The sequence below is a fragment of the Pleurodeles waltl genome, chromosome 2_2, assembly GCF_031143425.1.
Source record: "Pleurodeles waltl isolate 20211129_DDA chromosome 2_2, aPleWal1.hap1.20221129, whole genome shotgun sequence".
Lineage (NCBI taxonomy): Eukaryota > Metazoa > Chordata > Amphibia > Caudata > Salamandridae > Pleurodeles > Pleurodeles waltl.
Window position 1 is genome coordinate 463800429 of NC_090439.1, and position 18168 is coordinate 463818596.

An 18168-nucleotide genomic window follows, 5' to 3' on the forward strand; every position below is an offset into this window, starting at 1 on the left:
AACCTCTAACGCGTCCCCTTATCAATAAACTATAAAGAAAAATAATGCGAAACGTGCTCACATTTGTCACGCTAGGGTAAAGCTACGCTAGCTATGCATTATTGGAAGTTCAACTATCCAGAGTGTGCCAAACTACAGACAGAGGTGCATTGGCAAACAGCGACAGGCATTTTTGTGGATGTTTATATTTGTCCTTGTATATATCCGTCGGTGACCTGAGAAAAAATAGTCCCTCTCGGGAATCTCTCTGACTTTCACTGCTTCCCGTGCACCCTGGACCAGTATCGGTTCTTAGCTGGCTGTGTGATTGTTGCTCGCAAACCAGTGCTTTGATCATGTGATCATAACGGAGTGAGGATCATGTGTCAATGGACTGAAAATAGAGATTGCGGTACATTTACTGCAAATTGTGTTCAAAGTTGCAGAAACAATTTGAAGGCAGGGAATAAGAATTCTGGGCATACCTTGGTCTCTGTTTCCAGTGATGGTTCTGCAGCTAATGTGCATTTGGTCCTGTTTGGCAGATAGGTTAATCGAAGAGTTCCGCTCATTGCAGTCACTCTCTACCACTTTCAGCGCCACATCTGTCAGAGTAGGAGATAAAGTCGAGTTAAGGAACAACAATCCAAGAGAAGCAGACTTCTCACCATATTGTTTTGCTGTTAGATCCTGTGCTGTTTCAAAGCCATTCACCACTCCAGAGCTGCACACACAGGGGCAGATTTATCATTATTTCACACAGCGCATGCTGCGCTGCGTGCAAGTGACTGGGCAGCAATACGCCGTAATGAACATGATGTGGCACCTCCCCATCATTTCCTTCCACTGGCATACCATGGTGCAAGGGTGCCTGCGTCGTAGGAAGAGTCGGTTTTGTGTAGGAAGGTTCACCTTTCTGCACCAAAACAATCCTCTAAGTTATTTTCCTCTTTCTAAGTATGCTGCAGACTGCAGAACACTTAGAAAGAGGAAAGAGCGGGGAGAAAGAAAGATATTTCTCCTTGTTGCACATCCCCTGGAAAGGTATAGCCTTTTGACGCATTCCCAGGTTTACCAGGGTTGATAAATCTGGGAATGCACCAAAATCCATGGGTGGACACACGGGAACACCCACAATCAACTCATAGAATGTCTCCCTGGGGCACAATAAGGCAAGGCAGTGATTTGTGCTGGCTCGCGTTTCTCCAGAATTATCAAGTCTCTCAGGGCCACGCAAGATGGCCTTGTATGACTTGATAAATCTCACTTAGGTTTTGTATCAGCCTTGCACCCCCATGCGTGCTGCAAGGGTGACACAAAACCATGCTAAATTTGCCCCACGATCTAAAAGACTCACCCACAGACACACACACATGGATGCACACATGCACAAACACACTAACGCATGCACAGAAAGACAAACATGAACACAGACATGTGCACATTGACTGTTCAAAAGGAGTCTTAAAACATTTTAATTTCCTTCCTGAGCTTTATTTGAGCTTCTCTCACCATATTCCTTTTATTTTTACTGCAGTCACTGAGCATCAAGGAATTGTTAGGTGAACATTGTATTTAACAAAAAAATTACCCATACAAGAAGCAGCACAATTCTCAACAGGCACACATACATACACATCATGCAAGCGCAATTCACAACTAATGCACTTGACAGCTAATGCACATGCTGCTGTTCCATTATAGCACCCTCCCACCTCCCTGATGTATACCTATTTGAATGTATGACCACCATGACAATGGAGAATCTATTGCTGTTTGTGGACCAGCACCTACCTCGTCAATGTGTCCATACAGTAATCTTCTTTTCTGTAGGGGGTTTAGTGAGCCTTTTGGCTCATAATATAAAGACCCTTATACGCAGTATGAAGCCCTATGGTCGGGCACGGCCGAGGATTTAAATAAATGGGGGGATTGACTGCTCGGATCATTCCCACAGGAGAACTCTAGAGTTGGTGACTCATCATTGGGGGGCTCTGCTGACACTTGATGTCGCTCCTGTTACAGAGAATTTCTGTTAATAATGTCCTGGGAACGGCTATGTTGGCGGTTTCAAATCTCAGCATGTCACATTTCCTATTATAGTGCTGAAGCCACAGTGTACTCCAAAATTGCTTCCATCCTGACTTACCACTCTACAGTCAGTCCTAGTCCTAACATTTTTAAACAGCTGCAACAATAATTGAATATAGAATCACTGGTCATTGCTAAAGTTTCCATCTCAATGGACCTCAATTTGAGCTACAGTAGCTTTGTCTCTGGTAAAGCTGGGACCCAACAGGCTCTGAGAGGAAGCCGACCATCAAGAAGTAGCGATGAAAATAGACTGGGACAGCTCTGTAAGTGCGCCTGCATTATTAGCTCAAGCAGCTCTTGAAAGGAAGGCCTTTGCAAGGAATACAATTGTTACTGAATCGTGCTATAAATCAATTTCTCCTTTAAGGTTCTGTCTGCAGGGGCTCTTTTCAACACAATATAACATACAAAATACATTACATAGAGAAAGGCTATGGGTCCGGGCCCTTGTGCCATCCATTTGTTTGGACAAGCCCCATTCAGGCATGGGCTCAGTGAGTTCTTCATGTGCTATGGCATTTTGTGGATGTTTATATTTTTTCCTGGACATTTTCAATTTTCCATTGGTGACGAGGTATAAAGTACTGCTCTTGGGCATCTACAAGGGCCATCTTCCTGGCACTCACTCTTTCCCACCTTCTCTGTGACCCTTCTACCACTGTCTCCCTCACTCTCTGCATGTCTGCATGTCTGCAGACCCTGTGTGTCGCTGGCATGATCGCATGTCCTGCTGCATCCGCACCCACAACAGCAGCTTCCACTTCAATGAAGCCAACACAGTGACCTTGCCTCCAGGGCCTGCTTTATCATCCCACTCACTCCATCTGTTTCACCCACTGTCGTTGGCATTATTTTCTGCTGCATAGTGGGAGAGTGAATGACAAATGAGTGGCCGATGCTGCTCATCAGGCGTTCAATATCCCTCTCTGCATTGAAGTATTGGTGCATACTGGAAGAAAGGTAAATTATGAGGATAGACAAAGAGCAGGGGAAGGACCGGGCTACAAGGAGCATGACATTTATTTCCATGAAAATGTCTATCCATTTTTAAGGTAAACCTAGACTGTCATACCTTCCACATTGCAGTCCCACTTCTCTTTCTACTGTTGAAGGACTGGCAACTGAAAGAGTAGATCTCCTGCCTTAGGCACATTGTGAGACTTAGGGAAACTGAAGATGAAGAAAAGGCAGCTTTCTCTGTCCTGAAGTACTAATCCAGCCTCTACCGCAGTGCCCCTGTGCTAAACTGGCACTACTGTTCTCTAAGAACTTAGCAGCAGAGCTACAGGACTCTGCTACATTTCAACCTCATTCACTCTTTACCATTGATCATTATTCAATCTGCTCCACAGTTTGATTTCATTCCTACCAGCAGAGTGTTTGTACTAAGTCGTTCCTTTGCTTGTTTAACATGTTCAGCTATTTGAGATTTCAGGTACACGTTGGCAGATCTTTTGCTTCCAAATCATAGTATAAGCTTAGAGTGAGTATGCGGCTGTCCACGTCGCGCGAAGCGCGACAATAGAGGGGACAGCACATTAGCGTGCTCCCCTGCCAGGAAGGCATATGGGCATAAGGGGCCACCATAGCGGGGAAGGGTGGTCCACCCGGGTTTATGGCCCCCGAGGTGTCGGCAGGGAGGAGTGAGGCCAAGAGGCCTCAAAAGGAGTGACCCTGGGGGGCTGGGGCCTCTTAGACGTGCAGTGTTTGGGGCAGACGGACGGCAGCTGGTGGACGGGCAGTGAGACGCAGGAGCCAACAACGCGGAGGTTAGTCTAAAAAGTGGAGGGAGGGTTGGGGGGGGGGAAAGGCGCTAGAAGCTGCGGCCGGCAACCGGACTAACAGATAAGGGCATTTAAAAATAAATAAATAAACAAATAAATAAAATAAAATAATAAAAATATTATACATATAGAGAAAGCATAAGCCACCTACCGTTGGGTCCCGGCGCCAGGGGTTTTCCTGAGCTTGCCGTGCGGTCGTCGCGTCGTTTTGCCGTTGATAGAGCCCGACATGTAGTCATGCGGGGCACTCGTGCGGCGGGTAGGCAGCATGGGGCTGTACCCCCCGCGTGTCATTCTTGCTTGGAGGGGGGGGGGGCGCGGCGTACGCCTTGGCCGCTGTGCCCCTCCAGCGGCGCGGGGCCGCATGGCCGCTCGGCTCCCGAGACGGCTCGGGTGCCGGTCAGCGTGCCTCGTGGCCGCTGCGGCGATCGGGAGGTGAGGGGCCGCTTTGCCGCACGGCTCCTCAGGCGGAGCTGGTGCGGCTCAGCGGACCACGTGGCCGCTGTGCCTCTGGCGGCGTGGGGCCGCATGGCCGCACGGCTCTTCCGGCGGCGCATGGCCTCCCTGCCCTCTGCCTCTGGCGGCGCGGGGCCGCATGGCCGCACGGCACCTCCGGCGGCGCATGGCCTCCCTGCCCTCCTACGGGCGGGGCCGGTCGCCGCTCGGCTGCATCGCTTTCCACGCGGAACGAGGTGCGGCCGAGGGTGGCGCGGAGGCTCGCCCGGGCGAGCCCACGCCTCCCGCTACAGAAATTGGGCGCGTTGGGCAATGCCAGCGCGCCAGTAATTAATAAAAAAAAAAAAAAAAAAGGGGGAAAGAGGGCTATAACGGCGGCGCGCAGGCGCGCCTAATAAAAAAAAAAAAAAAAAAAAAAATTAGACACGAAGGGAAGAATGGCTCTGCGCAGGCGCGCAGAGGTTCCATTCCAAAAAAAAAAAGAATATATACATACTCATAATCAAATCAATGTCATATGGACTGGGTACAGCTAACCTGCATGTAAGGTATACGAGCAGTTAGGATGATTTATGGATATGTTACGCCAAAAAAAAAAAAAAAAAAACAGTTTTTTACAAATACTATAATGACGACTGTGATGAAATGATATATATCAAATGATGCCTGTTTATTACGGATTATGTGTGGGGCGGGGCGTACAAAAAAAAAAAAAAAAAAAGGGTGGTGTATATTTAAAGATATTGGTGGAAATAAACCGTATTAATTGTATATACATAGCGAGGGGCGGCTGTATTACGGTGATGTTTGGTGCTTGTTTGTCTTTACTTCCAGGTAGCTAATGAACTACTAGGCTCCGCTGCGGTGGCCGCATAGGGCAACTGCGAGGCACTGGGCCACTTTTCCCCTGAAGAGAACCCGGAGGAGGCGGATGTATGGTCGAGGTTCATGGCCATGGGTCAGGCGAAAGGCCTCGAATGGGCAAAGGTGATGGTGGCGGCACAAGGAGTTCAGCAGTCAGGAAATCCCGCACTGACAAGCACGAACGAGGTGCAGCCTTCGGACTCGGGCCTCTGTCTCCTAAGCGAGGAGAGGGGAACTGCGCCAGCAAAACGGAAGAGGCCGGCAAGGGCCGCAGCAAGGAGCAAACTGAAAAGATCCAAGAAGGACACAGCGGACATTGAGTTACCGGAGGGCCCCGCTACTCCCCAGCCGGACAGCGGGCCGAGAGGGCCCGGGAAAGACAATAAGGAGCAGGAGGCGGCCGGGGGGGGCGGGGATCCCCTTGCGGCTGTGGGGGTGGCCGCAGGGGCAAGCACGCCGAGTGCGGAGGACCAGACCAGCCAACCAGCAGTTTATGTGGCCTGCAGACCCACCATAGGGGCACCAGGGCAGGGGCTGCAGGTGGGACTGGGTAAGATGATGGAGGCAATGCACAGCTTCATGGCTTCAGCAAAGGCAATAGCTGGTTTGGGCGCGGACGAGCAGAGCGCTAGCAGCAGGCGAGCAGGCGCGGGACAGGTGTGGGGACAGGACACCAACGGGTCGCCAACGGCACAGGGCGATGCTTCCGCGTTAAGGGCGGGGGTAGCAGACGGGGTCTCACTACATACCGCAGCAGGCGGGAGCGATAGAGCAAACAGCGTCAGGCCTGACCCCCCCTTGCTGTCAGGGAGGTCTTCCCTGGCGTGGAGGGACCCTTTGGAAGCTAGGGAGCGAATCTGGAAGAGGGAATTCATTGACATTTTCTCGCTGCTCACATTTGCCAAGGAGGGCGCGGACATAACAGTACCCAGCAAGGAGGTGGACAAGCACAAATGGAAGAGGAAGGTTAAGCCAGAGGAGTCAATTGACAACTGGCTAGAGGCATTTGCGATGCTGTCCACGGTGATCATGGAAAAATTCCCTGAGCAAGGGCCGGCACTATGCAAATACAACCGGGTCATATACGAGGAATATACCCGTAACGGGGGCACAGGGTGGCTGAACTACGACCGAGAGTTCAGGCAAAAAATGGAACAGGCACCAGAGATGGCGTGGGACTGCCGTGAAATTGAACTCTGGGTGCAGTACATGGGTAACGGCGGCAGGCCTGCAAGCAGCGACTCGGCCTTCACAAAGCACAAACAGGCAAGGCCATTCTATTTTAAACAGCAGTTTAGGCCCCCCTTTCGAGGGAGGCCCCCACAGAGGGGGAGAGGAGCCTCACAGTACAGGTTCAACAACAACTCATGCAGGCTGTACAACAACGGAGCATGCTCTTGGGGCGCCGGGTGCAAATTCACCCACAACTGCTCCAAGTGCGCCGGCTGGCACCCAGCAGCCAACTGCAACAAAGGGAACAGGGCAGACAAGCCAACGGGTGCCAATACCGTTTCCAAACAGCCCTAACTGTCCTGAGTCGCAACACAACACGATAGCACCGTCTCCCATATCATTTAGCACCTTGGCCCACATCCTGAAAGATTATCCTAGACCGAGTGAGCGGGTGATGCTGTTCAGAGGTTTTAGTGAGGGTTTTAGGATACCATACGCAGGCCCGTCAGTCACCAGGGAAGCCAACAACTTACAGTCAGCCAAGGAAGCACCAGGAATAGTCCAGGAGAAGCTGGAGATGGAGCTGCAATTGGGGAGGGTGGCCGGCCCCTTCGCCCGTCCACCACTTCCAAACTTCATTGTGTCACCCCTGGGGATCGTCCCAAAGAAGGAACTAGGCAAATATAGAATGATCCACCATCTCTCCTACCCCAAAGGGGCGTCGGTGAACGACTATTTGGAGGAAGGATCGTGCTCCGTGAGCTACGCCTCTTTTGACGAGGCAGTTGACCTGGTTCGCGCAGCAGGGATAGGTGCGCTCATGGCAAAAGCTGACATTGAATCCGCATTCCGCCTCCTCCCAGTCCACCCAGGTAGCTTCCACCTCCTGGGGATGAAGTGGGCTGGTCAATATTTTTACGACAAGTGCATGCCTATGGGCTGTGCGGTGTCATGTTCCTTGTTTGAAATATTCGCTTGCTTCCTGGAATGGGCGCTAAAAGAACAAAAACCCCCGGGAAGTTCACTTCACTACCTAGACGACTTCCTCTTCATAGGGAAGGCGGGGTCGAACGAGTGTAGGGCTACCCTCAATGCCTTTGAGCACCTGAGTCGGGCACTGGGGGTACCGCTGGCACCGGAAAAGACCCAGGGACCGTCGGAATGTTTGACATTTCTGGGCATTGAGATCGACTCCACGAGCGGCATTTGCCGGTTGCCGGAGGACAAGGTCACAGCTCTACAGGCCGACATTCAGCGGGTGCTGAGCAAGGACAAAGCGACATTAGCTACGATACAGAGCCTACTGGGCAGGCTAAACTTTGCAGCAAAGATTATACCGGCGGGCAGAATCTTCGCCAGGCGAGTAGCAAGGGCAACCGCGAAGGTTAACAAACCACACCACTTGGTACGCCTGAGTGCGGGCCTAAAGGAGGACCTGCGCATGTGGCAGTCATTCCTGGAGGAATTCAATGGGACACTGTTATGGCGCACTCCATGGTGCACCAGTCAACAACTCCAGCTTTTCACCGATGCTTCGGGAAGAGAGGGCTTCGGTGCCATACTGGACCGTCAATGGTGTGCGGAAAGATGGCCCAATGCATGGAGTAGGCACGGGCTCACCAAAAACATCACAGTATTAGAGATGTTCCCAATTGTCCTATCTCTCCATCTATGGCCACAGGTGCTAGCTGACAAGAGGATTACGTTCTGGTCAGACAACATGGCCGTGGTCCAGGCCATCAACTGCCAGTCAGGGAACTGCCCCGTGTTAGTAGGACTGCTAAGGGAGCTGGTGAGGGTCTGCTTGTCGAGAAACGTAGAGTTTCGTGCGCGGCATGTGCAAGGGGTGAAGAATGTGGCCGCTGACGCTCTTTCTCGTTTTCAGTGGACAAAATTCCGGGAGGCCTGCCCCCATGCGATGAAGGAGATGACGCCGTTCAAGGCAGAATGGTGGCGACTGGTTCGGTGGAACAAAGGATAAGGGCACTGGGGGAGTTATCCCTGGCACCAACAACCCGAGCCAGATACAAGTCATGCTTCAACATGTTTACATCACTAACGAGCGCCTGGGGGTCGGGGGAGAGCCACCCAACGGGCGAAAAAGTAGACCGCTTTGTGCTATGGGCAAAAGACAATGGCAAATCACACGCATGGATTTCAAGGCACCTGGCGGCTATCGCCCATTTTACCAAATTAAGAGGGGAAGGAGACCCAACGTCGGGATTCCCCTTGAGGGCAGCACTGAAAGGTTGGGCGAGGGGGGAAGAAAAACAACCTGACCAAAGGGCGTCCATCGATCTGGTCATGCTAAAGGGACTGGTGGGGGCACTCACTGTTATATGTAACTCCCAGTATGAGGAGCTATTATTCGCCGTCACCTTTTCCCTAGCTTTTTTCGGGGCATTTAGGGCTTCAGAGTTAGTGGCCAATGCGAAGAGCGACACATCCTACAGGGCACTGAAATGGGGCGACTTAAAATTGGGGGTTGACATGATTGAACTCAGAGTGCGGCATTCCAAAACCGACCAGAAAGGTATGGGTGTGTTGGTGCGTTTGAGAGGTTTTGAGGATCCCAAGTGTTGCCCTGTGGAGCTGCTCAGGAGGTACGCAGCGTGCCGCCCCACACAACCAGGTTACCTATTGCTTCACCAGGACGGCCTACCACTCACACTGTTTCAATACAGTAGGGTCCTGAAGTGGGCAATCACAGAAGCAGGGTACCAAGGGCGCAAGTGGTCAACCCATTCCTTCAGAATCGGTGCGGCTTCAACGGCCTTTCACGAGGGGCTGCAGGAGGGGGCAATTAAGCAGATTGGGAGGTGGCAGTCAGACAGATATAAACTCTACATTCGGTCCTGACCACCGCCTCCCCCACCCAACCACCCCGAGAGCTCATAGACCGTCATTTACTCAAGAAGGGAACGGGGCGCAGCTTCGGGAGAATTGCAATGTCTGTGTTGTAACAATGTTTTGCCAGAAGTGTATATATGGCTGTTGAAAACGTCAATAAAGTGTGTTGTAATAGTACCTTCTCGTTCATCTAGGGGCTAAGACGGTATGGGTGATGGGCCACTCCCTAGTGGCCAGAGCGGAACAACGGGCCAAAGAAAAAGGCTGGAACCGCGGTTTCAGTAACGTCGAACTTTCCTGGATGGGGTACCCAGGAATGAGATGGGCCATGCTGGAACATAGAGTTAGCAGCCTGGTGGGGAGGAGAGGGTGCAAGCCAGACATTCTCTTAATCCACTTGGGAGGTAATGACCTAACTACTTGTGGGAGGGACCCACTGCTACAGGCGATGAGACAGGGCATCACCAGGCTTGCCACCCTGATGGAGGGTGGCGAGTTAATTTGGTCAGAGATTCTCCCACGGGGAGTGTGGCAGGGAGCCAGGTCATGGGCCGCCATTGAAATGTCCAGGCGCAGAATCAACAGGTCCCTGCAAAAGTTTGCGAAGCAACGAGGTTTTGGCTTTATCAGACATACCTTGCTAAGTAGACACCTGAGTGGCAATTTGGCGCCAGGCGAGGTACTATTGTCTGACGCAGGCACGGATATCTTCCTGCTGAATGTTAGGGACGCGTTAGTAGGGGCAGGGTGTACGTAGAGTAGAGGACGAGCACAGGTGGGGGGGGCCTCGGTTATCGCGAGGTGCCATCCCCGAGGCTTGGCGGAGTTACTGGGCGATCCTAAAGCATTAAAATGATTAAAAGACCTCCAGAAGGTTATTCCTGGAGGCTAAAGCAATTCCTCAGGCCGCTGGGAGCCTTTACGGCGGGGCCTGGGATGACGCGACGGCGCTCCTTAATCCCGCAAGGGACAGTTGGAATCCTGAGCAACTGTGGAGACTGGCCTGGGTCTCGCTCTGACTTGTCAGGAGCATGACAAATAAATATGAGAAGAAAGTGGTAAACCACGATAAATTAAAGAGCTGTAAGATTCTAAATACATGGTGCAAAGAACACCAGACAGAACAGCTCGAGCTTTCTCAGGATGGGTGTCGGCCAGCTTTAACAAACTCATCTCCGACACCGGGATCGCCCGTAAGCTAACCCAACCTGTGTAATCAATAAACTTGCGACATATTATACCCACAATTGGTGTCCCAGGTGTCTCATTATGTCGCTTGCAATGTATTGTTGTGATCTCCAGCGCGCGCGCTTCAAGGGCTAGGGGTAGCAGCGCTATGCGGCTGGCCACGTCGCGCGAAGCGCGACAATAGAGGGGACAGCACATTAGCGTGCTCCCCTGCCAGGAAGGCATATGGGCATAAGGGGCCACCATAGCGGGGAAGGGTGGTCCACCCTGGTTTATGGCCCCCGAGGTGTCGGCAGGGAGGAGTGAGGCCAAGAGGCCTCAAAAGGAGTGACCCTGGGGGGCTGGGGCCTCTTAGACGCGCAGTGTTTGCCTCCCACCCTCCCCACAACACGAACAAAATCAGGTCCTGATCCAGTAAGGAGAAGCGAAGAGGCAAGGTCATGTAGGGACTTACTAACATGGCTTTCTTTACAGATGAACCAATGAGTCGCAAGCGGAGTTACTGGGCGATCCTAAAGCATTAAAATGATTAAAAGACCTCCAGAAGGTTATTCCTGGAGGCTAAAGCAATTCCTCAGGCCGCTGGGAGCCTTTACGGCGGGGCCTGGGATGACGCGACGGCGCTCCTTAATCCCGCAAGGGACAGTTGGAATCCTGAGCAACTGTGGAGACTGGCCTGGGTCTCGCTCTGACTTGTCAGGAGCATGACAAATAAATATGAGAAGAAAGTGGTAAACCACGATAAATTAAAGAGCTGTAAGATTCTAAATACATGGTGCAAAGAACACCAGACAGAACAGCTCGAGCTTTCTCAGGATGGGTGTCGGCCAGCTTTAACAAACTCATCTCCGACACCGGGATCGCCCGTAAGCTAACCCAACCTGTGTAATCAATAAACTTGCGACATATTATACCCACAATTGGTGTCCCAGGTGTCTCATTATGTCGCTTGCAATGTATTGTTGTGATCTCCAGCGCGCGCGCTTCAAGGGCTAGGGGTAGCAGCGCTAAGCCCCTTGCACAACATTCAATGGCTTTGTTATCTGCCTCAGTGTCTGCTCTTGATTTGTTTATCTTGCCCAGGAGCATTTGTCTCACAGTAATGTGATTGGATAAGTTGTATACTTCCATTGCTATCTCCTTTTTGTTATAGCATTTAGCACTTTGTGGGAGTGTCCTCTGTCCCCCTTTTGTTCCACCTGCACATCATGGTACATCCATTTGCATGCCACTGACAATAAATTATGAACTGGCAAAGCAAATAGCTTGCCTTTTTAGAACCAAGAACTAGCGGCTTTGCCAATGTTTATTTTTCTTCTTTTTTTTATACCAAATTTTATAGATTTTCAAGGAGAAAACATCAAAACACAGATTAGTCATATCTACTTGTCCCTGAAGTAAGCACAGTTCAAATGACGCATCCTCACCACAACTCCAGCCCATGGTGCTTCCACCATCGTCCCCAGATCTTGTCATTCTTCCGCGGTCATCCCTGCGCCACATAAATTGGCTGTTCTTGATAGGCACACCAGTCCACCCCTCTCCACAATTCTTCTAGCAAGGTGGGCTCAGGGACTTCTACTTATGTTAATTCCCCACTTGGCCACCAGTGTGGTCACGCCAAAAAAGATACGTTCCATCCTCAAACCCACCCTCCAACAGGAGACCCAACAATGCAGTCCTAGGAGTCAGAACAAGGGGGCAATCCAGGACTGTGGACAGCTCTCCTCCAATCTCTTTCCAATAGTGGGTCAGGACTGGGTACGTGCAAACCATACGGAATAAATCACCTGCAGCAAGGAACATTGTGTGCAGTGAGCTTTAGGGTCCCTGCCTGTTTGGTAGAGTCAGAGGGGGTCAGGTAGGTGAGGTGTAGGTAGTAAAGTTGGATCATGCAGAATAGACGGGGATGGCCAGTTCTCTGGAAGCCAGATGGGGTTCCCACCAGTCATCGTCATCAAGGTCACCCACTGACCGTTCCCACCTCAGGCACAGGTCTGTAAAGCTGTCTGGCACATTAATAATGTGAGAGCGATATGTCTTGGAGCTGTCCCTCTTGGGACCAGTTGTCCCATCAAAACTTTAGCTTTAAGAGGATTAAATCAGGGATCGGTGTCCCAGTGGGCATGTGTGCTGCAAAAGTATGTCACAATTGCAGATATCGGTAGAATTGTGTATGGGAGAGCAAATATTGTTCCTGCAGCTCCTGAAACAACATCATGGCATCTCCACGCCAGAGATCCACCAGGTGGTTGACCCCTATCTTGTCTCATTGCATGAAGCCCTGTAGTCTCGCAGTGTGGTTCAACCACGTGCCCCTCCCTCCACAGCAGGGTCATCTCAGTCATTTTACGGCCCTGTTTCATGAAGCAGAGTGCCGCTTTCCAGCATAAGAAGATCACTTGTGTACAATCAGGGAGTGACAGAGTGGCAGGGGTGTCGTACAGCAGGTCCATAAGGCCTAAGGTGTTCAATTATGCCTGATAGGCAGGGCTATCCCATCCCCTGTTGAGTCAGTTGTTTACTGTCACAGTCTGAGTGGCTACGTAGTAGGCAAACATACCTTCCATCTCCATCCCTCTGTCATAGGGTGAATGACTGTTGTTGAGAAAGGCCACTCTGTGGCGGCCCTCCACCCAGAGAAAGGAAGACATTTTCAGTGCCAGTGTTTGGAACCAGCGTTGAGTAATTGGATGGGGGAAATTTGCAAGGACACAGGAAACATGGGAGACAATCATTTTAAACAATGTGGTGCTTCCCAGAGGATTTAAGGGCAGTCGGTTCCATCGCTGCAGGTCCCTATTCAGTCCTCTCAAGACGAGTAGTACATTTATACTCCATGCCAGCGTTGGAAGATGTTAGATGTGAATACCCAAATACTTAAAGCAAAGATGGTGCAGTGGGATCCTGGGACTTCATCATAAAGGTGAGGCATCTCCAACCACATACAGGGCTATATGTTCCTCCTGCCCTCTGTTCCAGGACCAACCCCGGATGTAGGCATTGCATCTAATAAGATTGGCCAGAGACTCAATCGGCAACGCAAATAAGAGAGAGTAGAAGAGACAGCCTTGATGGGTGCCTCTAGGGATCGGAAAGGGGGTAAGAGGTTGCCATTGACTGGAACCCAGGCAGGGGTCTGACATAGAGGAGGCCCTTGAGTTTAAGAAAGCAGGGCCTAAAGCCTGCCCTCTGCAGCACTGCCTCCAAGAAAACCCATGTCCCAGTGTCAAAGGCCTTCTAAAAGTTCCACGAGAAGCGGAGCCGAAGGGCTTTTAATGCAATGTGCCTCAGGAAAAGGTGAATTGGACACTGCAGATGCAGTGACGGGTACTCCTGTGGGGCATAAAGCCATATTGATCTGGGTTGATCAACTTTAAATGGGCACAACCCAACCGGGTGGCCAGGACCTTTGCATAGACTTTCATATCGAATATGGGCCTGTATGGGGAGCACTCATCCGAATGTTGGCCTGCTTTAGGTATCACTATCTTGGGAAAATGACCCACGGGCTACTGCTTATGCATAAAATACTAGGAGGTGGGGAAGCAGCAAGGATGATTGAAAACATTCAAGGAACTCAACCTATCTGATCCCTGTGCCCTATTTGATGCCAGGTCCAATAAGGCCACCTCAATTTCTTCAGCTGTAATCGGTTAGTCAAGGTCATGGATCAGAGATGGGGGAATCAAAGGCACTGGGATCTCCCCCAGTATTGGCACCTTAAGTTACCACATTGAAGTGGGGGTCACCACATATAGTGTAGGATAATTGTCCGCAAAGACCTGCACCACCTCAGTGATACGTTTGTGGCTACTGCCATCCTCATTGTGGATGGATGGCACATTCCTACAGGTCACATCCCTGGTTACCAGCCAATAGAGTTTACCAGATTCATCTCCCTGCTCATATACACACTGAGTAGATGTCCTCCAGCATTTACTAGCCTTCTCCAAGGATATATGTTTGAATTGGGACCTTGCCGCCGCTAGTTCGTGAGCCTAGATGATCGTTAGCTGGCTGCGCAATTGCCGCTCCAGGGAAAGGATCTGGGCCTCCAGGTCAGTCATACGCTCCAGCTTTTGTTTTTCTTTACACCTAATGAAGCCCACAGGGTCCCCCCGTATTACAATTTAATGTGACAAAGGAATTAATCTCTACCTCCACAAAGGCAGCACACTCTGGACTCACCAAATACTAGGCGGTGAAACGCCACATGGGTCTCAAGTGCCATTTCAAGAAGGGGGGGAGGTCTGAAATGCCGCTGGTGAGCATCTGTACACCTGTCAGATAAAGAAGCTGGAAGCCAGAATTGATCGAGACATGATGTTAGACTTTTCATCCTTGGTGTGGTCTCCCTTAACATTTTGCCTCTGTTTCCCAGGTTGTTGATGTGCACTGGACTCTGATTTTGCTGTTTTAGTTACTCTGGCCACTTCACCACTGCTAACCAGTGCTAAAGTGCAAGTGCTCCTTTACAAAATGTGTATGTAATTGGCTTATACATGACTGGCATATTTGATTTATTAGTAAGTCCCTAGTACAGTGCACTACAGGTGCCCAGGGCCTGTAAATCAAATGCTACTAGAGGGCCTGCAGCACTGGTTGTGCCACCCACATAAGTAGCTCTGTAATCATGTCTCAGACCTGCACCTGCAGTGTCTGTGTGTGCAGTTTTACCTGTAAATTCGACTTGGAAAGTGTACCCACTTGCCAGGCCTAAATCTTCCCTTTTCTTACATGTCAGACACCCCTAAGGTAGGCCCTAGGTAGCCCCAAGGGCAGGGTGCAGTGTATGGTTAAGGTAGGACATATAGTAATGTGTTTTATATGTCCTAACAGTGAAATATTGCTAAATTTGTTTTTCACTGTTGAAAGGCCTGTCCCTCTCATAGGTCAACATGGGGGCTACCTTTAAATCTGATTAAAGCGTAGATTCCCTTTGGGAGCGGATTGACATGTGAAGTTTGGGGTCTCTGAGCTCACAATTTAGAAATACATATTTTAGTAAAGTTGCTTTAAAGATTGTGTGTTTGAAAATGCCACTTTTAGAAAGTGAGCATTTTCTTGCTTATACTATTTCTGTGATTCTGCCTGATTGTGGATTCCCTGTCTGGGTCAGTTCGACAGATGGGCTGGTTGCACCTCACACTAGACAGTGACACAAAGGGAGCTGGGTAATAGTCTGCGTTTCCTGATGAGCCATCTGTGCTAGGAGGGAGGGGAGGACTGGTCACTCACACCTGAAAAGGCTGTGCCTGCCCTCACACAATGCAGTCTCCAACCCCCTGGTGAGTGTCTGGGACCTGGCCTGGGCAAGGCAGGATTTCACATTCAAGAGAGACTTTGCTTTGAAGTAGGCCTACTTCAAAGGAAAAATTGGGTATAAGAAGGGCACCCAAAACCACAGTCTTTAGAACACTTCTGGAAACCAAGAGGGACCTCTACCTGGAGAAGAGTTGAAGAGCTGAGGAAGCAGAGCTGCCTTGCCTGTGACTGTGCTTTGTGGAGCTATCCTGCAGTTGTGCTTCTGCCAGAGTGAGAGGACAAAGACTGGACTTTGTGTTGCCTTCCTTTTTGTGAAGATGTCCAAGGGCTTGATTTAGAGCTTGCCTCCTGTTGTTTGAAGTCTCTGGGACTGCAAAGACTTCTCTCTGCCAGCACCTGGAGTCTCTGGAGAGACTCCTACTCTGCCAAGTGGTGTCCATCCAGTTCCTGGGACTCTGAAAGGAGAAGCTGGCAGCCTAAGAGGGAGAAATCCATGCACAGAACGCCGTGCGGGGGAAAGATCAACGCAACTCTGATCTGCGGCTGGCTTCGGGCTGAAAATCGACACTCGCCGGTAACACGACCAAAGAATCTACGCACAGAGCTGGAGAACCGTCGTGCAGCATCACTGACGGAGGCTGGTGAGATCGTGACCTGCGTTTCGTAGCTTTCGGATCATCGTGCGGCTGGGTTTCCAACACCAACACCGTTGGGCGTGTAAAAACAACGCAAGGCCTGCCTGGACCCGAGAGTGCTGACTGGATCTACGCATTGCTCTCCTGCGGAGAGAAGAAATGATGCGCCCCAACCCGACAAAAGGAGAAACGACGCAAGGTCTCGCTCGTGAGTGAAATCGACGCATCGTAAGCCCTTTTTTACACACACTCGCCCGTGCAGGGTTATTTTTGACGCACCCAACGTACATTTTCACGCAGGAGTGTTAGTGTGTGTTTTAAACTACATAAAGACTCATTTTGCTTTTTAATTGATAACTTGACTTGTGTATTGTGGATTGTTGTCATTTTGGTCTTGTTTTGTTTAGATAAATATTTTCTATTTTTCTAAACCTGTGTTGTGTCATTTTGTAGTGTTTTCATTAAGTTACTGTGTGTGTTGGTACAAATACTTTACACCTAGCACTCTGAAGTTAAGCCTACTGCTTGTGCCAAGCTACCAAGGGGGTAAGCGGGGGTTAGCTGAGGGGGATTCTCTTTTACCCTGACTAGAGTGAGGGTCCTTGTTTGGACAGGGGGTAACCTGACTGCCAACCAAAGACCCCATTTCTATCACATGACATCATCTTATTGGCTGTAGATGCATGGGCATATGCCTGCCTGGTGGACTGCCAGGTTCTCCACGTATTGCATATACCCAGTGAATCCACCCAGAGAGAGAGCTAGGATGAGCAGGTGCTGCGAACTGGCCTGGGAGGGTCAGAAGTATTTAGAGCCAGATCTGGGACAGTATCAAAGTACCCCCCTATTAGTGTGGTACCCGAAGGGAGAGCCAGGAGGAGCTCTCAGAGCATCTTTAAAGTTGGTTCAAGATCTTGGTGGGGAATGTATGCAGAAACCAGTTTATATCCAGCCTTTCATCAATTCCTACATATTGTCCCTGGGGGTCAATGCGGTTGGCCAAGACCACCAGAGGGAATCCCTTGTGCAGTAGAATAGTCACCGCTCAGGAACCCTCAAATAACCCCACATGAAATACCTGGTCATAGCCAAAGTGACCAAGAAAGGAGCACTGTGTGCCTAGTAAGTGGGTCTCCAGGAGTATCACCATGCCCGGGTAGATACTTTTCCCATAGTGTAGGACTGTAGATCTTTAATGCAATCTAGAAGACCATTAACATTCCATGATATGACTTTAACCATTAAAAATAGGGAGGGAGGTATTCTGGTTGTCCCTCTCGTGAGAAGGTGGCCCATGTATTAAGGTCATATTAAACACTGCGGGACTAAATGGAGCAAGGTGTTGGACTGAGTGTGCACCCCATATAAATAATTTGCCTGTTGTGTATATAGACAAAACATGACAGATAATTAGAACAATAAGCCTTTCCCTAACTTCCCCCACCCCACACTTGCACAGCTGAAGTATCTCCCGCTCTAGCCCAAACATGTCAATGGTCAAGAAGGGCCTGAGGCTAGCCCAAGGTCACTGATTGCCCCATCAAGGATAACGATGCACAACTGCAATCTCAATGTTACTAGCCATGACCGAAACCATCAGGAATCTTCACCCCCCTTACTCCACTGCCCCCCAGTTTCCCTGGACAAATGTACTTATGAGAAAGGCATGTAGCATAGGTCAGCTGTGCATCATCCATGTTGTTTGATCCCGGCCAGGGTGCAAATGTCAGGGAAAAATTTCATGGTCAGCATTGTCGGATCTGAAAAGGTCTGGGGTGTCAGATATCAGCTCTTCAGGATCCAGAGGCTTAGTTGTGCCTTCATCTAGGGATGGGTTAGGCAGATCACATCCTTTCTGTGGGCCGGCTCAAGCTTTT

The 18168-nt window shown here is 50.2% G+C and overlaps 1 protein-coding gene across 1 annotated transcript in view; it reads right to left on the reverse strand.

Moving 5' to 3' along the window:
- Positions 1 to 18168, reverse strand: part of ADGRE1 (adhesion G protein-coupled receptor E1) — a 675746-nt gene that overhangs the window by 115779 nt on the left and 541799 nt on the right. The window contains exon 17 of the mRNA XM_069219187.1: positions 465 to 584. Coding sequence (XP_069075288.1) covers positions 465 to 584 — 120 coding nt within the window. The remainder of the gene's footprint in view (positions 1 to 464; positions 585 to 18168) is intronic.